This window comes from Gavia stellata, chromosome 15 (genome assembly GCF_030936135.1).
Source record: "Gavia stellata isolate bGavSte3 chromosome 15, bGavSte3.hap2, whole genome shotgun sequence".
In the NCBI taxonomy this organism is placed as follows: domain Eukaryota; kingdom Metazoa; phylum Chordata; class Aves; order Gaviiformes; family Gaviidae; genus Gavia; species Gavia stellata.
Window position 1 is genome coordinate 18,335,428 of NC_082608.1, and position 21,822 is coordinate 18,357,249.

At 42.7% G+C, this 21,822-nt stretch overlaps 1 protein-coding gene across 1 annotated transcript in view; it reads left to right on the plus strand.

Moving 5' to 3' along the window:
- The window catches only part of CMIP (c-Maf inducing protein), a 136,090-nt gene extending 117,994 nt beyond the window's left edge, over positions 1–18,096 (plus strand). The window contains exons 11-21 of the mRNA XM_059824829.1: positions 3,007–3,072; positions 4,180–4,206; positions 4,667–4,715; positions 6,196–6,303; positions 8,851–8,967; positions 10,418–10,558; positions 11,519–11,566; positions 12,336–12,482; positions 13,980–14,085; positions 15,230–15,300; positions 17,839–18,096. Coding sequence (XP_059680812.1) covers positions 3,007–3,072; positions 4,180–4,206; positions 4,667–4,715; positions 6,196–6,303; positions 8,851–8,967; positions 10,418–10,558; positions 11,519–11,566; positions 12,336–12,482; positions 13,980–14,085; positions 15,230–15,300; positions 17,839–17,892 — 934 coding nt within the window. The 3' untranslated portion in view covers positions 17,893–18,096. The remainder of the gene's footprint in view (positions 1–3,006; positions 3,073–4,179; positions 4,207–4,666; positions 4,716–6,195; positions 6,304–8,850; positions 8,968–10,417; positions 10,559–11,518; positions 11,567–12,335; positions 12,483–13,979; positions 14,086–15,229; positions 15,301–17,838) is intronic.
- Positions 18,097–21,822: the final 3,726 nt, after the last annotated feature.

Below are 21,822 nucleotides of genomic sequence, written 5' to 3' on the forward strand. Positions count from 1 at the left end.
GATGTTTGAGTGGAAGTGCGGTGCCAGCTCAAAGTCAGACCACTACTTGTGGTCTGGACTATGTTCTCACACCTAACAAACGTAGTGAAACCCAGGCTGTGTGGATCAGAGACCTCTGGCACTTCTCATGGCTGCAGCTATAGATACATTGCATCGTCTGTCTCCTACAGAGACCTGGTAGGTAAACAAGGGACTTTCAGATGAATCTGAACAGGTCAGAGTTCTGTGTCACTGACCCGTTCCATTTGTCTGTAGGTCAGAAACAACAAATAGTCTTGTAGAGAGCCTTAATTAATCTAAGCTTTGTTAAAAGAACCCAGAGAGCTCATCTTAGAGGTGCTGTGTCAGAGGTTTCCTTGACTTATTTCAGTTTATATGACAAGCCCCATCCTTGGGTGTTTCATGATACTCACTTTACACAGACAAAGTGGAAAACCAACCCCTTGTAATGAAATCCTGCTTCATGTCTTGCTGTTCTGAGGCACTAAACAAAATTGGTCATCTTCCTTATTTGTTCAGTGTCTAAGCAGGTAAGGGTTTTCTTGTCTCTGGATAGAACTTTGTGAATGGGTGATCACAAAGTGCTCTATCTGTGATGGACTCATGCTTGCTTTAGGTTAGTGTAACACCCCTTATCTCAGAGTTGCTCCTAATTTAGACCAGAGAACAGAATTTGTGATGGAGGAGAAAATTAGGCTCAATGGCTTCTAGTGCAACTGGCATGGGCATGAGGTTTCTTCTTTGGGTTACTGTAGCTTCACATACACTATGCTTAGTGCCTCAAATGCTAAAGAAAATGAGGAAAATAAACAAGTTTTATTTATTAGGGGACATTGCCAAGACTCTCAATGGTATTTGTTTGGTGTTTTGAAGAGAACCAGCGCTGAGTTTTTTGCCTGGCCAGTGCCACCTCAGTTGCTGAACTGCCTGCCTTTAAGCCCCAGCCTTGTATCTAAATGCTTTTATGGTTGTTTAACAACTGCAGGTGGGGAAGGAGGTGTCTCCCTGAACTCAACACAATGTTGTGGTTCTTGGCCTCTTGGTAGAGGGATTTCAGGAAATGACTGGAAAGTATGTGCTAGGATTATCTAGTAATGCACCCATGAAAAGGGCAGGACTACTTGCTGAAGCTGCCTACCGAAATTATAGGCATATAGTTTTGTGCTAGGTTGCACCTGGTGTGGGAAAGAAAAGTGTCTGTATTGAACTTGGGGCTTTTGCACAACAGTATGGAAGAAGAGCTACTAACCCATCCCGCAGTGCTTTTGTACGGCATTTGTCTGTTTATTAATATGTTAAGCTACTATCAGATCACAGTTGTTCTTGTGGATTGGTTACTTGCATGAGATAGTCTACATTTTTGTAACCTGAACTCATAATACTCTTGAGCAAGTGATAACTGGCTCCCTGGTTGATTTTTACATCATGATTTTCCCTTCAATTAAAATTTCTCTCCACATTGCTTCTTAAGAATACCCTGCTCATGCACAGAAGTTTTCTTTGTGTCCATGAATGTGCCTTTGTGGACTGCCCAATATCATGTGTATTACTAGTTTATGGAAATCTCTGTATGGATGAGAATTTTGGAAATGCATCCATCTTCAATTTCTCTGGGCTAGAACCTTCTCTTTGCAAAAAATGCACTATTTTGGAATGCTTCCTGTGCATATGTTGTCTGTTTCTAATGCTATCAGTAGATACAGTCCATTTGAGAACGTTACACTTCGTTCCTTCCTAAAGAAGCACCGTATTTTTGTGCCAAGTTTGCAGTAAGCTGCAGCCAATAATCTGGCTTTTAAAACTGAAATCCAAAGGGTAACAGCAGTAAGAAGAGATGGTAGGCTCTTCTGCATTGTCTTCTACAGACATCCCAAGGTGTTTCACCCCATATGAGGTTTAATTCTGTGGTTACTCACTGGTATTAATTGGAGTGAGAGTGGCCTAACAGGCAGTGCCGGGATCTGGGCTTTGGCTGGTGGGTTCTGTGCCCTGTTTTGGTGCTGACTTGCCAAATTCTCTTACTTTCTGTGTTCTTCACTGCATCCATCTTGCAATGATTGTACCCTTTGTGCAGTGCATTGGTATGACAGTTAATTGGCGCTAGCTAACCACTGAATGTTTGAGCTCATTTGAAGGAAAGGGGTGGCATTGTGCAAAGTGCCATTCCTACATGAGAAGCTGTACCTGCTTCACAACATGTGCTTGATCAGCTGGCATTTTGCAGGTAGGTTGAGGTGATACGCACTGACCAGTGCATGCTGTCAAGCAAAATGTTCTCTGTATCCTGGTTCACATGAACATCCGCTTACGCATGGCTCCTCATAGAAGGACGGTTCTGTGTATGGACAGCGGTGATGAAAACAAAATGCATCAGCTGGGAGCTGTGGTGCTAAGACAACAGAGAGAAGACATTTCTTACTGGGTCCACTGGCCTGAGCTCTCTGCTGTGGTTATCCTCATTTGTCCTCTTTCACTCTTAATGATTTTGACAGTGCTTCCTTGTCTAGTCTATCATCTCTTAAGCTAAAGACTTTCTACTGTTCAAATTGACCATTCCTTTGTGCCAAGGTTAAAAATGGATTGGGAGGGGGTGGTGTCTGTGTTTTACACATGGTCTTATGTCTTATAGCAAAAAAAAAAAAAAAATTCCAATTAAATGCAGAGCAGAGCTGTAAATAGATAGCAATGGCCTGGTAATTGCTATACCAACTTAGATGAAAGTATTACTTAGTGATTAAATGTCAACAGGTTTCATAAACAGCAAATGTCTTTAAGTTGACATAAAGAAGGCCTCTCTGGAGGTCATTGTAAATACCAGATTTATTGTGCCTCAGTGGAGAATGTGCTGAAAATGGAAAGGGAAATGTCACCGTAGATCTTTGGAGTGTCTCAGTAAAACATAAGGGTTGTTGGTGCCTGCAGAAAAAGCTTTTAACTCCTTGAACTAACTGTTGACAAACCATATTTGATACTTGGTAACCTATTAATAAAATGTTCATTTTTCAGATCAGACTATGATGACTGGAGACCAGCCCTGGCCAGCTTGCTTCAACCTATCCCATTTCCCAAGGAGTAAGTTTGCACTGTCTTAGTACTTACTGGGTTATTCTTGTTACTGTTGTTTTATGGTGAAATACAATGTCAAGTAAAAACTGATGGTAATAGGAGCTTTGTGCCTCTAGTATTGATTTAGAATCTAGAGTTGATTTTGGCTGATGCAGAGGGACATGGAGACTTCCCCATCTTCATCTTCCTTCCCCATTTCTCTTAAGATGGTCCTGAAGAGAAAAATGGTTAACTAGAGACAGGCAGACAGAAAAGGAAGGAAAGCTGGTGAGGAGGAGAGCAAAGTGAGAGATTTAGTGGAGGAGGATGCTTTACTGGCGTCACAGAGACTCATATCATTTGTATTTTGCATTAAACGAAGAAGTTACCCTACGGATCAGACAAGCTCCCTCGGAAACCTATTAATGAACAGTACTGTTTATAAAATGCAGACCTCCACGGACAAACATTATAACCTATAATTGTACAATTTGCTAGCTTATCACATCCCCTAATGACCTGATGTCTTGAATCAGAGAGGTCTAATCCTCTGTGCCAGGTTACCTGGGCTACAACGAGAGCTTGGAGATAGGCAACAGAGACATCATTTACCTAAGTCAAACGTGAGTCCTGGGGGAGGTGTAAACCATACCATCATGCAAGGCACTTCATAGAATAACCATTAATTGCCTTACTGATGTATGATGTTAATTAGTTGTGACCATACCTTAATTGCATTGCAATTAAAGAATTCACCTGGCTCTTGAAGGTAGCCAAAATTCTATTTGTAATTATATAGCTGTATTGTAAGTCTTCTACTTACTTTCTTCTGACCCAAAGCTCCCACTGACGTTAGAGCCTTCTCTAAGACAGGACTCAGGAAAAGCCACAAGATTTGTTCCAAGTGATTTCCCCCCCACCTTTCATTTTTTCCCCCCTAGATTAATGAAGGAGACTTTACCTGATCTTTTTTGGAAAGATTATTCTTTTTGTCTTGTGTGCTGCAGCTGCTTAGCAAATGCTTTTATTATCTGAAAAGAACTGAAAAGTGGTTGTTTGGGTTTTTGGTATTTTTTTTCCTCCCACCCTTCTTCCAAATCCTCATACTCTTCTGTTTTCTATTTTAAATTTCAGGGCTCTTGCACATGAGAAATTCACAAAGTAAGTTTGTGGGGCTTGTTTGTTTTATTGAAGGTGTAATTACCTAAAATACTTGTACTAGTCAATAATAGCAATGATGCATTATTCAATATTGTGTCTAATGTTTTTTATCTGTGAGGGGCTGTAAGCATGTTCTGTTAGCAATAAAAAGATGTAGTTTTCTTTGTAATTTACTGTGACAGCAGGAGCCCAAGGACTAAAGACACTGGATGCTGATAGAATTTGCAAACGAGTTTGTCACTGCGTGTCTCTGAAAGCTTTTCTAGGCTATTGTGAATAGACACTGTCCTTGGCAATCACTTTTAGACCTCATATTTCCTTCCTGTGGAAGCAGTTCAACTTGTTTCTCTCTAAAGTGCATGAATATATATTGTTTAAAGTGTAATCCAAGAGAAATGTGACACTTGTGAATACTGCAACCAGCAACTGCTTATTCTTGTCCTGTTAACTTTTTTTTCAGGGAGCTGAAATACGTGATTCAGAGATTTGCAGAAGACCCGAGGCAAGAAGTGAGTTTATTGCCAGTTTACACAGAGTATTAATTGGAGGGATTGCAAGTACATGTGTTCAGAAGATCTCTCCTTAAGTAGTTTGTTTCAAAACATGGTGTGGTTTTGCTGTGCTTAAGTCTTGTAAGGAGTGATAGCCACTCAGGGCACACGGTCTTAATATGAATGGTTTCTTGCCTTATGTATAAACATGTGTTGTGACCTCCTTCTCTGGCATCAGTTGATGTCCTTGCTCCGCAGTAAACTGCAACCAGCAAGATTTTCCCGGTCTGTTGAATCTCTCGGAGCTTTCCCTCTTCCGTACAAAAAAAGGGAAGCAAAAATCCATTAATCCATACGGCTTACAAACTAACAGGTTTTATTTAGCTGCGTTTCAGTTACATTGTGTGCAAATGACCATAACTCTCATGAATTAACAGGAGAAAGGGGGTGGGAAGTATGTTACTGGAATGAGTGCATAGCTGTAGCCTCATGGTGGCTGACTGCTTCATAGCTGCATATGTAGCTTGTTCAACATCATCAGCTTTGGCTGAGTCAGAGGGAACCTCTCATTCACATTAGTTTTTGGTGTTGGCATAAAGGGAAGAAAGCTCCCCCAAACTGTGAGTGAGTAGGCTGTGTCGTCATCATCATTGCCTGGAACTACTGGTTTTCATGGTTTTAGCCTTTGTGAGCAGTAGTCATCCTTCTCAGATAAGAGAGACCTTCTTGTCTGAGAATGGCACCAGAATTTCATCTGTTACTAGTGTTACATGCCCAAAGGAAAGAGCATGGACTTTACCTCCTCCCCACACACCTCAAAAATTGAAATAGAACATCTGTCTCTTGGGGGTGGGGGAGAGTTTAATTATGACTCCCCTGTTAAACTGTGGGACTAGATATAATAATCTCTGCAGTGGACCAAATTTAGACTAATGGTTGCTCACTGGTTCCAGTTCTTCTGTGCAACTTCTATGTTATGTATCCCTATTGAACTTTCCTCGTGGACTTCCTTCACCCTGACTCTGGTCAAATTTTATTATAGCAGGAGTAATAAGAATTTTTAATGATTGGGATAAGCAAGCCATCAGCCACTGCATTTGGTATGCAGGTCGCATTAGAAGTATAGACACACATGTTGGGAGGATGGGGAGGAAATGGCAGAAAGCTCAGAAATTTGAGTCTTGGTTGGTTGTTTTTTTGGTTGTTTTTTTTCCAAGTGAAAGGAGCTGTTCTAGATTAGAGCCATTTTGGGTTTCATTTGTGTAAAGGGAATGAAAAAGGCCATGCGATTAGCGATGATACAGCTTCCCTCCTTGTTTATACTAAAAAAATGGATTCTTTAAGTGGAGACTTGCCTGCAGCTCTGTAGATTGCAATATCAACCGTGACATTTCCAGCAGTCCCCGGTTTTGCAGTTAATTCTTTTGGCCCAGTGTGGGAGATGCTGGTGATTATTGGCAGGAACTGTAACCTTCCCAACGTCTTCACTTTTTGGCAGGTCCACTCATGTTTGCTGAGTGTGCGGGCTGGCAAAGATGGCTGGTTCCAGCTCTACAGCCCTGGAGGAGTGGCATGTGATGATGATGGAGAGCTGTTTGCCAGTATGGTACGTGTCTGCAATAATGTGAGTTTAGTAACTTCTTTGCAGTAAGTAGCTAATGCGTAGTTGCCAGTAGCAAGATTTACTTGCTTTTGTCAAAAAATTATCAAAATCATGGTTCTTAAACCAAGTGTTCACCAGGAAATAGCCAAATCCAGTGAACTTCCTTGCAGTCGCTATTTGGTTAACTTGTTAGCGTTCTCTTTTTGAACTTAAGCGTGTTTTTTCACTGGTAGTGTAATGCACAAAACCATGCATGTATGTATGTGTGTACATATGTATGTATTTTTGTATTTATAAATATGTGTGTTTGTGTGTCTGTATAAAAAGCTCTCTCAGAGAATCTGGAATACTGGGAGACGGGGGAGACAGACTGTTCCGCACATCCACACCTATAGTTTTCATTTATAGGCTACCTCGGAATTTAAAAATAACAGTAACATTGAATTAATCAAAGGATGGATAGATAGATATAAAAATGTGTTAGCAGTTTCTCTGCCCGATTACATTGTTGTGGGGAGGTATAATTAGAAACCAGCATTCCATTTCCCGCAGTTATTTTTTTTGTAACTCTTAGAAGGACTAGACAGAAAATAACAGGTTTTAATCACTGATGCTGGCACTGTCTTCCTGTGCAACCTGGGTCAAGTCATGTAGGTCTCACTGTGTATTAATTCTCCATATAGCAGGTAAGATGGAAATGATATTACTTCCTTTCCCTGGTAAGGGGAAAAACATTTGTTGAAGTTGGCTGTTGAGTATACAGACTTTCAGGGGGATCTACACTTTGTGCATCTCCCACATGCTGAACATTTTGGGACTCTTAAGAACATGCATGTCTGTCTATACTGTTAACTTAAATTCAGATGGATCATATACCTTTGAAACAGGTAATGGACAAAGACTGTTCACAAAAGGTTTCATCCCTCTTCCCTGATTTTATGTCTTGTATGTTTGAAAAGAAAATTTCTTCACAACTATATCATTTCTCCTGAGACCTTTTGTGGTCCAAGATATTTACGAGCATCAGGAGATGGCGTGCATGAGAAAGCACAGCGCTAACACACATTAATATGCAGTACTCTGTGCCCTTTGAAAGGATGTTGATAAATACTTAAAGAGCTGCTAACGACTAACCATAAAGTTTGAAAAACATCCTGTTCTGAGATGGACCTTACATTAGTGTTAGCGTCAGTATTTTCCGTCGCTCAAGAAAACCTCCAAAAAAGCTTAATGATAACTGCATGAAATGAAATCCTTTTTGGCTTGAAGCTTACTGTTTTCAAAGGCCACCTGAGCTGATGGATACTTAAGAAAAAAAGATTTTGTGTTTTTCTAAAGGCTTTGCTGGTAATGAAGCCGTGAGGAAGACAAACTGCATGGTAGCACATGATCCGCGTAGAACTGACCCCATCATGGCGTGGTAGTGATATTTTCAGCAGTATTGAACATAGTCCAGGCAATACCATGAACCAGGGGGACCACGGAATTTATTTACAAGCTTATTTTAGGGTAGTACTGATGTTGAGTCTACCCGATGGAGCTCTTGCTACTCCAGGTCATTGGAAACTACAAATTCTCACACAGTGCTCTGCCAGCAAGCTGGTGAATCAGCTGTCTGGACCATAAAATAAGACTTTCAGCTAGGAACCAGAAATTCTCTGCAGCTAATCTCTAGGGCTTTTAAATGGAAAAGAATATTGCCAACCTCTTTGGTGGGAAGAGACTCGTATATTTGATTTGTACAAGTGGCTTTGCATTTCTGCCATAGGTATTACTATGTGATACCATCCGATGCTTTCTGGAGCTAGGAGAGAGTCTGCAGGACACTTTTGTCAGCTGGTGGACTCGAAGGAGTCTTACTCAAGCGGTGTTCTCAGCATTTCTTTCCTTTCAGGGAAAACTGAGCAAAAGGGAAAGCAAGATACTGACCCAAGAGCATGAAAGCACATGAAGTCATCTCTGACTTTGGGCTCAGGACTGCTGGATTTTCTTAAGGCTCTCCTTCCTTTCCCAGACAGCTCCTGTCTGTTCATTCTGAACAGGTGATTTTGTCCGTCACCGCTGCCTAACCAAGGCTAGTGTTCAGCCAGCAGATTGCCAGCACCGCTGCATTTTACCTAGACATCCAGCCCACACAACCCTTGCTCACCAGCTGGCATTTCCAGAGAAGCTGAACCGTGAACAGATGGGAAAGCAAAATCTCCTGTGATTCCCCTGGGGCTGGGTTCATCATGTTACTAGGGATCGGGGCTGCTCTGATGTTTCCTGGGGAGCCTGTATCAGGCCTCTGGGCTGTCAGCTGAGCTCCTTTATGGAGGAAAACTAGCTGCTCCCTCAGATCTCCCTAGGCATCACCTTTTTCAAAAAGTCACTTCCAATCAGCATTAAAGCTGTTGAGAGACTGCAACTGTAATCGTAATGAGGGCCTCCCTTTTCTTTAGGTATGTTGCAAATACTTAGATTTGTTTGACTGCATAACAATATCCTTTCCAGAGGTATATGTGTTTCTTAGGCTTACACCTCTAATTTTATCTCTTGTTTCTCAAATAGGTTCATATTTTAATGGGATCCTGCTATAAAACAAAGAAGTTCCTGCTTTCACTGGCTGAAAATAAATTGGGACCTTGCATGCTACTGGCTTTGAGGGGTAACCAGACGATGGTAGAGGTAAGCCCTAAACATACGTAGTCATCTAGGTTTATGACTAGCATTCAGATGTGGTTTCACACTGCCTTTCCCAGAACTGGATCTAGTGGAACTAGAGAAGCCGAGTTCAGGTTTGTGTCATATCAAACACCAGCAGTGGGCAGTTGTATTTCGCTTGATTAAGTGGAACAGACTATTGTTGTTCTGACGATACGAGTATGAATTACATGAAAGGTGGGTGCAAGAATTTTTGGAGAGAGAGGTTGTTTGCTGCAATTCAGTTGGAGGGGTTAAGATGGGAAATAAATGGCCATGATGGTATAGGCTATGGTGAGAGGTCAGAAGTCAGAACCACAAGGTTTTTCCATGACTAAATGCCTGATGCATGTCTTGCCACCTGCAAAATGAGCAGTGCACAAGGAGTGCATTTACAAAACCTTATTTACTTCCATTAATACACATTTTTTTGTGCTTATTATTTGTTATTTTTGTTGCACTAATAGTTTATACATATTTTTCTGGGTTTATTTAGAGAAGTTTCTTGATAAATGTAATTGTATATTTTAAATGGAAATAGAGGGTGGAAGGAGTTAGAGTTTTTCATTGACCTAGATCTGTGCATGCTAATTGAATCCAGTAAATAAAAGAGTGTGCTGCATGAATTTGAATATAATGATGCTTGATTTTTTTCAATAAAAATAAAATTATAGAGGGAATAAAAACTTCGCATTTTAATTGCAATGGCACGATACGTAGCTGAAAAGGAAGGGCAGCATGGAAGGGGGTGGCTTGTGTCCTAAGCCCATGTGACCCTCTGGAATCATCCCCTGGTGTCTAACTTGCTCCTGGCAGCCCCTTGCCCAGGGGCGAGTCAGGCGTGTTCCCTATGAGATGGAGGGTGTCCTGGCCACAGCAGCGAGCTCCCAGCATCATCTTCTCTCGGAGCCTCTCTGGCCTTTCCCCGTCCTGCCTCATAGACTGGATACACCTCACACGCATTCTGCTTGCACAGAAACCCCAGCACTTAGGGACAAAAAAATCCAGCACTTAGGGAACTGCTTGGCTCTACTGCTCATGTGTAATGACCCAAGTCTGCCAATTTGCAGTCTAGCCGGTGTACCTGGGACATGCTGGATCGATTGTACCTGTTCTGAAGAGGGCTGTGGCATGAAGCCATCTTCCAGGACTGATGCAAAGTAATCGCACCTCTCAGTCAGAAGGAGTGAGCACTAATGGAAGACAGGATAGATAGGCTGACTTTCAGAGATTAGAGCTCATTCTTTACAAATAAAAAAATCAGTTTCTTGTGTTGGAAGGTCAGTAAATGTTGCTACGATCCTCTAATCTAGCCTGCATAATGCATGCTCTAAAAACTTACCCAGTAATTTAGCATGCCCAGTGTAATTAGGATATTTGGGAAAAATTGAATGTAAGCACTGCAGTGACCACTTTTCTATCATTCTACTGCTAGATTTTGTGTTTGATGCTGGAATACAACATCATTGACAACAACGACACCCAGCTCCAGATCATCTCTACCCTGGAAAGCACAGACGTGGGAAAGAGAATGTATGAACAGCTGTGTGACAGGCAGAGGGAGTTAAAAGAGCTGGTATGTCGCCCTGCATGCAGTATTGCCATAGCACGTTGTGGTCTGTACTCTCCAGAAATGGAGGTACAAAAGAAAGACAAGCAGGGTGTGAAATTCCCGGTTAACAACAGGATGGGAGCAGTATTTGGAGGATTTTACTGTGAATATATATACTGTGTGATATTTACTGATGTGTCTAATCCCATACTATGTTTATGAATGATATTGAATAACCTGCTTAGAATCTGTTGAAAGAATAAAGGTGAAATCCTGTTGTCTTAAGATCTTACAAGTCAGCTTGTCAAATTCTGCCACCTTTTGACATATGAGTAGCAAATGGTTCTAGTGCTGGCCAGCATTTCTTAATGCTTTGACATTCACAACATTTCGCTGAGATGGTCTTTAGGTGTAGTTCTCCGAGCTAGAGCTTATGAGAAAAAAGATTTTTTCCTGATTTGAAAGACAGGATCTACAGACTGAAGATAGATCTGCTCTCATTAGCACTTTTTCACCTATGCAAACATACCCACAATCATCTTCTTCCCTCTTTCACATTTATATTTGTCTTCCTTAACCCCTGCTCCCAGCCTGAAAAGTATATGCTTTTTTTGAAGTCAAACAAATGATTTTATCAGCTGTGCAGTCTCACCCCCTTTGCTATCTTAGTCCAGCATTTTAAGGCTGTTTCCTTTAAAGTGAAAGTAACCAAATAATGGCAGGCTGAATCAGACAGAATGCTGACCCGTTGCACAAAGACCACTAGCTGCGGTTAGTGGATGTCCCCTGGGTAGCAAGAGGCCTGCATCTAGCACACTCAGAAAAAAGTCTGTCAGTGCAGAAAAAGCAGGGAAGAGGTGGAAGGGCTGGCAGGGAGCTTTGAAATAGGAGCAGGGTTTGCTCTAGTGAAGAGCTTGCTATACTTCAGTTGGTCTGAAATGTAGAACGGCAACTTGTTTAACCAAAATGTCTTTTCTCTTACAGCAAAGAAAAGGCGGTCCCACAAGGTTAACACTGCCATCTAAGTCCACAGTAAGTTAATCATGTCAATAGAAAAAACAAGCTTTATCTTTTCATATTTAAACACTTGATTTATGTTTGCCATGTGGCAGAGCGGTTTTGGTCAGTCGAGAGGGGAGCCAGTCCACTTGCTCTGTCAACACAACTGGAGTTTACACAAGTAAGGGCACATTTCTGCTCTTAGGTCTGTGCAGCAGTTTCCAATGCCAGTACAAGCACCAGACTGTCAGATTTATACTGGTGCACAAATTTGGAATATACAGTAGAATCTAATGGTAGATTTGGGGACGGAATTTTGCATTAAAAAAGCAGACTTCACAATGTCCAGTTCTGGATCTTAGACATGAAAGTCTGAAAGAGACCCATCACTGTTGCAGCTAACCCTGGTGTAAACCCAGACTAACTTCACTGAGGCCAGGTAATGGTCCTGAACACAGTTTGGGTCTAGAACTTGCAGTGAAATCTTCATTAAGTTAAAAGACCCATCTTTGACATTTGTTCTGACACTGAAGCCTTTGTGTCTCATAAGGATACACATGCAAAGAAAACTTTTGTCTGAATGTCTGGATACATTTTTCCCAGGGTGTGTGAAGCAACGCTGCCACAAGAGCCCAGCTGCTTGCCAAACAAACAGAAACTTCTCTGTGTGGTTCTCTATTACTGTAAACAAGTGGTATAATTGTGCAACTATTGCTGGTTAACAGTATCAGTGACACCATTGCAGATGATCGCAGCCTGAGGAGTCAATAATCTTGCTTATCAATCTGTTGTTTGCTTTCAGGATGCAGACCTGGCCCGCTTGCTAAGCTCGGGATCTTTTGGAAATTTGGAAAACCTTAGCCTGGCTTTTACCAATGTGACAAGTGCTTGTGCTGAGCACCTCATTAAACTGCCTTCACTCAAGCAGCTGAACCTGTGGTCAACTCAGGTAAGTGCTTTGCAGACTGAAACTTAGAGCAGGAACCAATGCTGACTAATTCTGAAATTTCACATTACGTCAGCACAAGAAGAGCGTGTGAAGAGGCTTGCTTAGAATGAGTTTGTCCTCATGCTGTTTTTACAGGGCCTTTCTATGGTCTAGCTCATCTTGGAGGCTGATTTTTCTTTTTCCCTTTTTTTACTTTTTTGACTTGTATTTTATTTGTAATTATAAAAGGGTTGCTGTTACCTTGGGTTGAATGTCCCAGTTACGCCTTGTTGATACTGTGTACTTTGTAGTACATGTGCTGCTGTTCATCTGGGAAGTGCTTATGCTTTCACCCATTTAGGATGAAAAAAACGATGCTGCGCAGCTCATCTCGTCAAGCAAAACACAGAGTCTGTGCAGTGTAGGCAGTGAATTGCCCTGAATGCTGATCAACCAGAATTTCTTTAAAAACAGCAGCAACAAAAAGAAACTCAAATAATGAATAAATAGAAGGAAACTATAATGAGAATGTGGTTATTTTGTAAGCGAAAAGAGGTCAAGTTAACTAAATAAATTATTCAGCTGTTAATTGAAAGAGCTTTTAAAATTAAACTTTCTTTCTACATTTCCCTGCTGGTTTTCGTCTCTGAGCTTCTCCACTGATAGGTTTTCCACATTTTCTTTTAGCACCTATTTGTAGTGCTCGCTGAAAATATGATTATTCTCAGTGCAACCACAAAAAGCAGCATTTTTTTTTCCACTCAAATGTCATGTAAATATCTTGTTTTGTTTTCCTAACTACTTTTGTATCCCAGAAATTTCCTCTTTTTGTGTGGGCAGTATGAAGTAGAATCTGATTGCTTGCTTGTTTTAAGACTGTCTTGTATCTCCTCCAGATTTGTCCTAACAATGTAACTTTTGGATTTGAAAACTTTGGTGCTTCTTGCTCAAAATGAGTTTGATTTCACTGGACAAAGAGCCTGCTTTTTGTATAATTTTTTTTATTTAAAAAAAAAAGGAGTTTAGATTCCATTTTATTTTGCGATATCCTGGTTTCCATTAATCTAGAATTTAGCAACAGCAGAAACGAAGTGGGTCGGGTCAATAGAACAATTACCAATCAATAGTACATTGTTCTTGAGACCAAAATAGCTAATTAATACCACTTGCATTATGCTTTTTTTTTTTGTGATGTGGTTGGGAACTGGCTGAGACTGCCATAACCATCTTCTATAGCCTGGATGGGAGCGCTCTCATACAAAGTCCAGACTTCAAAGGCACCGTTCTAATTAAATGATGGCCTGCGGTTAAGTGTGCATAAGTCACTTAATTTTTCTGTTCTCCGTCTGCAAAGTAGGGATAAAACTATTGGCTTTCTCTCCTGTTATTTGAGATTGTGGTAAACAATCAGAGTGTGGCTTTGAGGGCTTATCTGCAAACCTCGTTTTAATGTGCCCTGTTTGTGCTGGGGTACTTGTTCATGCATTGTTTGAGAACAACTTTGCTTGCGCCCCACAGTTCGGAGATGCAGGGTTACGGCTTCTGTCTGAACACCTCACGATGCTGCAAGTGCTCAACCTCTGCGAGACTCCTGTCACGGATGCTGGGCTGCTGGCACTTAGTTGTAAGTGACCAAAATGAGCTACGGAGGAAAATTATGTGGGTTCGGAGGAATTCACGTGGGTTCAGACAGAAGATTGATTTCTTGGCTGCCATAGCGCTGCTTCCGCAGGGATTTAGGACAGGCCATAGTTGTGTTTGGGTTTAAACTTCCCTCCTCCCTGCCCACTCCAGCGACCGTTCAGCTGCAGGCAGGGGAGGCGAGACGGTGATCTGAGCCTGCTGATGCTTAGTGGCCTTGTGTGGGCTTTGTTGTCCCAGACTGTACTCTAGCTCTTGCCTCTGACTTTACTGATGGCACTTGTCTCGATCTCACGTGGTGAGCTGTTGCGCTGGGACTTCCCAGCGTTTTTCATGTGCCTTCCTGTGGGTGTCCCCTCTGGGTGGGAGTCTGACCTTGTGGTGCAGGAGGGGAAGATTGCAAAGCCATGTAGCAACTTATTAGTGAGTTTAGCAACTGTGTGCAGCAGGTTTCGTACCCTCTCTGGCCTTTTTTGTTCCTTCTTTTTTGGGGAGGTGAAACTCTCGCTATTTAAAGAGGGCAAGGCGGAGTGGGGCTCTCTAAGCAGCATTCAGGATTCCCCGGTGCACTGAGAGCTGCTTGACGTGCCAAATGAGACCCTTTCCTACATCCAACAGTGTATTATAAACCTCGCCTATTGGGTTTAAAGGGCTCCTTTAATAGGCTTGATCCTACACAGACGTGCCAGACAGGCCAGCAGTTATGGCTCATCTTAGGAAACTATTCTGCTAAGTACTGGAGCCTAAAATGGAAATGGGGGGAGACGGGGACGGGGAGAGGGAGGACTGCTAGATCAGCATGGCCCCTGCGTGCACCATGCAGAGCACTGAGAATGGGCACTATTCAGAATAATGTGCAGGAAACTGATTATGAGAAGTTGCCTGAACTCCTTTGAAGTCAGCAGACTTAAGCATATGCTTAACGGCCCTTCCTAAATAGGGACTTTTTCCTGGATGAGGGCCCAAACAGCTGTTTGTCCATTTGTACTTCTACATTTTACACTATTCAGCTTTTTTCTGAGAGTGCTGCACACAGTCATGTCTTGTTTATGCTTTGGCCTACTGTAAGCCCAATATTTTAAGAAAATGCAGCATGATCATAAATATCTGTGTGTTTTCTCTTTTAGCCATGAAGAGCCTGTGTAGTTTAAATATGAACAGCACCAAACTTTCAGCAGATACCTACGAAGATCTCAAGGTATTTCTGAATTGCACCCACTAAAGATGAGAAGTAGCTGGGCCAGGAAGACTTGCAGATTTAGCAAGTGCACGGTGGTGGTGCCTAGTGCAGAGAGAACTGGTTCCATGGAGTGGGTAGTGTGAAAGTCATCTGAAGAGGGTGAAGTGGATTGTTTTGGGGAGATAGTGACTGAAAACAGCATTCTGAGGTTGCTGGCTTTGATGCACTCAGGAAGCATTTAATATGCTGAATGGGCGAGTATGAGATGGAATCAGAAACTGAATCTTTTTGCCAGTGCTATCAACAGTAAAGGTTTCACAAATAGGAGCACATTGGTTGTTTCCAATGAGGATACACAGACAGGTAAAATCTAGTGCACACCTCCAAAGCCATGTCCTGAATTGTTAACAGGGCCAAAAGTAATGTGGGTGAACAGCATTACAGAACTGTGATTCAGAATGCACAGGGAGAATTAAAAGCATTGAGGAAGGTGCAAGTTTATCTTGACACCTCTTGGACTGGAATTGAGCTTTAAACAGAAACTCCTGCACAAACGCCCAGTTCCCGAGTTTGACATGTAAGATGTCTGACCATTTGTACCGTGAATTTACAACCACTTTGGCAAAATGGTGTAAAGAACTAGAATGTAGCTGTGAACGGCCCCAGGTGGTTTCAGACAAAGACTGCCTGAGATGTGTTGGCTTTCATGACTTCACATGGACTTTGTCTTCGCTCTGGTGTTGCGTGAGTCGCATGTCCCAAAGTCTTACCTTGTTAACCCAAGCGCTCAGGATGGAACTCGACATTATATTGTCTTGTGTGTTGAAACCTTAGATGGTGCCAGGTTTACTCAAAAAGGTCACAACCTTGGGTTGAGTTTCGAACTTGAGGCAAGTCCTGAAACTGCTCTGTTTTCAAAATTCACTGCAAACTTCCATCTTCGGTTCTGGCTGTGGAGCCAGAGCTCCCCCAGGGACTCATTGCAATGCTGCTAGCATGGATTTTTCAAGATCAAGTTTTCAAAACTTGTGTCACAACTGTATATGCAAAGAAGTCGTCCTTGGAATTAACAGCTGGCTTGCAGATGGGTTCACACAATGGAGCTTGTATCAGGCCCCAACCATTTACAGACAATCAAGGTCAATGCTGTATTTGGCCCAGGGCTCTGAAGTCTATTGAAAGGCTCCTCCAGTCCTACCCCTGCTTCTGAGCCCCTTTGCCACTAACTTCATACCGAAACTCATATTTTCCTAACCGGTTCCCTCTGCTCTGGTATTGCATTAACAGTCCTTAGCAGCAACACAAGAAAGTGGCTTGCCAGGGCAAACAGCAAAACTGGCTGTGAGCAAAGTCCCGATGATTGCAGAGAATTAAAAAAGCTGAGAAAACAGGCCTGCGTCACTTTTTCCCCTCTCACCTCTTTCATTGAGATTTATCTTAGTGGCCATTTTTTTAGAGCGCTGTGTGTGTTCAAAGGGAGGGTAATAGTTTCTTTCCCTGGGGCACATGGTTGTAGGTCTGTTGAGAACAGCTCAGACTTCAAAGAACGTATTTTTTGATACAAATCTTTCCTTCTTCTCCCCTTGGTCTGCGAGAGCATTTGGGGCACAAGCCAGTGATGACATTTCCTCTCCACTCCATCCCCCACCCCACTAAACACGCTCGCACACACACAGACACCCACATATGTACCAGGCAGGCTGAACCAGACAATAAATAAACACCCACTACTGAAGTCATTATTGCCTAACTGAAAAATTATTTGCTGGCAGTGTCTGTAGGATTATGACTAGCTCTTATCAAAATATGCGTGCACATAAATCAAGGAGTGAGGTAATAATGACTCCTAGAAACTTCCAACTCCTCAATTATGCCCTAGCCTAATTAAACGTGTTTATTTGTTTTGCGAGAATTAGCCATACGATTATGGTCAGAGAGCATGGAAACGGGATCGACAAGTAGGAGCAGTGCAAACAGCCGATTCCCATCTGCCTCGCGCAGGGTAATTCAGGAACAATATGTCCAAATGCAGTGGCGTTATGGAAAGGAGACCACAAAGACACCAAAAGTTGCTAACGCTCTCCAAATTTTGTTAATACACGGAGGGAAAAATCAAGCAATGACTTAGTGCGGAGGCTGAAGAAGGAACGTGTGGCTGGCTGCTGCAGTTTGAGGCCACTGCCTTCATGGCTGGAGCTTGACAAACAAATTGTGCTAAGCATTAGTATCAAAAATAACGATCGGGGTCTGATCTGGACCTGATTGCTGATGCATGGGTTTTACTAGAGCCACTTGTTTTTGCCGCAGGTGTGACTTAGTCTTGTGTGTCTGGAAAGGCTCAGCATCTTGTTCCTTCGTTAACACCTGTAGGCTTCAGCTCACTGCTGAGCTCAGCACTGGTGCGCTGCAGGGTCCAGGTCGTAGCGCATCTTTCTGCAGTTTGTGGCTGATAGCTCAATCCTCCCAGTTTGCTGACGGTACAGATTTGATGGGAACTTTTTTCCTGAGTCCTGAATGCGTGTCATTAATTCTGACCTTTTCCTACCCTCCTCACAGGCTAAACTACCCAATCTGAAAGAAGTGGACGTCCGCTACACCGAAGCATGGTGAACTCTCCCTGCCTCCGACTCTTCTCTTTTGCTTCTCATGAGAAGGAAAAGATTTTTAAAACAAACAGAGAAAAACAAACCGGAAAATAACTTTTGGCTAGTACCTGTAGAGCAGTGAGTCCTGGGACTTGGTGTAGGAGTTGTGGTTGTGGGGTAGAGGAGTGGCGTTGTGTGTGTCGGGGGGGACGGGGCAAGCCTGGACCCGGCCGGATTCTTTCAGCTGTGTGATTTAGGAATCAACATAATTTAAATTGAAAAGGAAAAAAAAAAAAAAAAAAGGACTTTGTAGCAGCAAGAGGATTATAAAGAGGAAAAAACCACCTTTGTGGATTTTATTTGCCTTTGTGTTTTATGCCATGTGGAGGAAAAAAAAAAATTCATTTGAAATTATTTACCTGGGTTTCCTTGGCTGGCACCCATCCAGTCAGAACTCCTCTTTCACCAGTTTTGCTCCAGAAAATTCAAACTTACAAAAATCTCAAGAGAAGAAAACCAAAACCAGTATGATTTTCACCTCCCCCCCCGCCCGCCTTGCAGTTTGTTATGCAAAGTAATTTTGTTGTACATAAGATTTACATAATGCACCTATTTAAGAAAATGGTTCACAAATAACAGGTCTGGGACCTGTCTTTTATTTATGAATTGTTAATTCTTTTACCCTTTTTTTGCGTATAGTACTGTATAAACTAGTTTGCTGTCTTGTTGTTATTATTTTTTTTAAAAGGAAATGTCCTCCTTGAAGAACTGCCTTTTAGTAATGCATACTGTATTATACTCCCTCTCTGTCACAACATTCATGGCGTTGTCTTTTTGATTTCAAAATGCCTCAAACGTTATCAAATAGGAAGGAAAATATCTATCAAGGGGGGTATGGTTGTGGGGGAGGGGGTACAGGGGTTAATAAAAGTCACGTTTCCTTCCGAAGTCTGAAAACTTTCTTTAGTCTTTCAAACCATGTCAGGTTTAAACACGGGAGGTGGGGAAAAGACGGTGTTTATTTTGCCAATGGGGTATTCACAAAACTCTGTAGATTTTACAAGTTGCCTCGGTTGTTTTCTGTTTACGTCCAATATTTCAAAAAGAGAAAAAAAGCTCGCCCTCCATTTTGTGCATCAGTTTTTCTATTTTTTTTTCCCCCTCCCCTCCCTCGCCCTACCTGTTCTGTGCACACATTGTTCTGCATGTTCCTCTGGGGAGACTGAAAAAATAGTGTTGTTGCTGATCCGATAGCTCTGACCTGTCTGTAAATGTGACTGCTACATTTTTCAAATTCCACAATTGCTTAGAAGATGATTTTTTAAAAATGGTGGTTTCTTTTATAACTATGCTGTTGACTTTTGCTTTGGTTTTTTTTCATAATGAGCCTTCATTGTACAGAGCTGCTTATTTAAAAAAAAAAAAAACAAACAAAAAACAACAACAAAAAAAGTTTTTCCTCTGTTTAACACCTTTATTTTATTCTTCAGCACCTCAAGGTTTCACATACAGCCAATGTAATTTTTTATATATAAATATATATATTTAATCTTATTCAATGGAAGCCAAGCTTTTGGTTTTGTTTTTTGTTTTTTTAAACTTTGTTGCTACATAGACAACCCCTACCCAAATCATGTTCTTTTTTTTTTTTTTTTTAAATAAATGAAACAGAAATTGAGTCTTAACTCATGTAGTGTGCCAGGTTTCTTTCCCCTTCAAACCCCAAACTGTATGCAGATGCAGTATGGGAAGAAAGAAGAAAAAGAAAAAAAAAAAGAAAAATTATGCCAACATTTTCCTTAGCACTGTTGCTTTTACCAATGGTTTACTACTACTGTTCTGTAGCTGTGTACAAAGAGATGTGAAATAATTTCAGGCAAAAATAAACTGTAAGTGAATATCTTTTAGCTGCGTGCTTTGTGTGTTCTTTGAAGGAAGCTTTCGCTGGCCCGATGACGCAGGGATGCTGTGGGAGGCGCAGAGACGCCAGAGCCGGAGGAGGACGGCTTACCGAGGACGGTGTCTCAAAGAGCCGCGCTCTCGCAGCTCACTCCGTGCCACTGCTCCGCTCAGTGCACCGGTGCCTCGGCACTGCCCCTGTCCTCCGATTGCAAAGCAGGGGGACCAGCAGGCAGCCGTCGTGGGTGTTTTCCACCAGTCACCAGGTTTCGAGGCACCGTCACCTAAAAGGGACGAGGAGGAGGAGGACAGCTGAGTCTCTGCACGTCCAGTTCTTGCATCCCCCGCCGAGACCGTTTCTCTCTGCACCATTCCTAGTCCTTCGCAGGCTCGAGGATTTCTTGCATGGGCCATCAAAAGAGTTGCACTGGTGGGGTTTTTTTTTTTTTTGCACTGATTGCCTGAAGTAGGCAGCACTGGAAACGCTGGGGCATTTCCAGACTCTAGAGGGGTTTCTATATATTAGGGTGCATTTCAGGGCAGCATCCAAATGGAGGGATCTGCTGCATTTGCATTCCGCTCACTGTCCTTGATAAAGCACGCTGGTTTGTGGGCTGGAGGCCAGCAGAAAATCCAGCTGGAGCTTCACAACTCTGCTTCGATTGTCTAGACAATTACTAAACTTCTCTAGCTTTTAAACAAATGGGCCCCACTTGAAACCAATTACTGCAGATGAGAGCCACCTTCATCACCTATGTTACCTGGCTCCTGTACTCTCATTTTTATCTGTATTTCTGTCCTATTCCACAAAACAGACTTCAGGACATGGAGAAACACAAGCATTTGTACCATGTTTCCAGCCAAGGTAAGAAGTGCTCACAGAATGGCCCTTGATAAAGAGAATAAAACTGTGCCTTCATGGTTTTTTCCCTACTGAAACAAGACAGCTGTAGCTGAGGCTGTCACGCTTTTTGAGTAGGCACAGGTTAGACACAGGTTCTCCTTCTCCTGTGGGCAATGACCCCCTCTCCTGCTGCTCCCCAGGCTCTGCCTTCTGGGGAATTGGCAACAGCGGTTGGGTTCTGCAACCTCAGCTGGCTCATCGGCCGTGGAAGAAGCTTGAACATCCATGGTGCACTGGTTTCACCGTAATGCCACGTGGGCGAGTTGGAGTGAGCAGGGAAAGGGCGCGCGTGAGATCCCCTTCAACACCTACCCCAGTCCTGCCTTCTGCGACGACCGCCAGCAAATCGCTCCTTTGCGTTTCGTTCCCTCTCCCGAACCAGCAAATACTTGTCCCTGCGATGGCAGCAGGCTAAACAACATCACAGCGAGCTGGGAGATGATCAGTGCGTTGTTAAATAAAATGGTACTTGTGGTCTGTCTCACCTTGCGAGAGCCGTCTCTGTGCCAGGGCAGGTGCTTTTGGCCTCCAGCCCGCAGCAATTGCAGAGCGGCATTGTTAGAAATTTCTATGGATTGCGTCAGGCCGGGGATCCTTGGTTACAAAAGGAGAGGATTAGACGTGGCATAGTAAGAGATGCTGTATCTCGGCTTGTGCTCGGGAAGGTTTTTCTGAGTTTTGTCTACTACAGGGCTTGTAGAGGGCCCCGGTGGTTTCACCTGGATAATGATGCCTTTCTGCCTGCCTTTCAGCTGCTGCCTGCCGATAATACCAGCTATTAAAAAGCGGCCTGATTTCATCTGGGAGGTGACTGCAGCCCATCTTCCCAGGGACTGAATACCAGGGGTTTGTCTAACCTACAGCGTTTGGCTTTCAACCCGAACTAGTGCAATAGCTTTGATGCAAGTCCAAAGAGCACAAAGCTGCAGCACTGCCTTGTTTCAGGGGCAATTTTCTCATGTCCTCGTTAAAACCCTGCAGTTTCCTACCTTCCTGTTGCTGCTTCCACTGCTCACAGCTACAGTTTGAGTTTCAGAAGACCAAATGCAGAGATGAATCTCACAAAGTACCAGTTGCCTACAGTTTCCCAGCTGCGTGGGCAGAGCTTGTTCGTTGCTCAGAGAGTAAAATACATGCCTAAAATCTCAACAA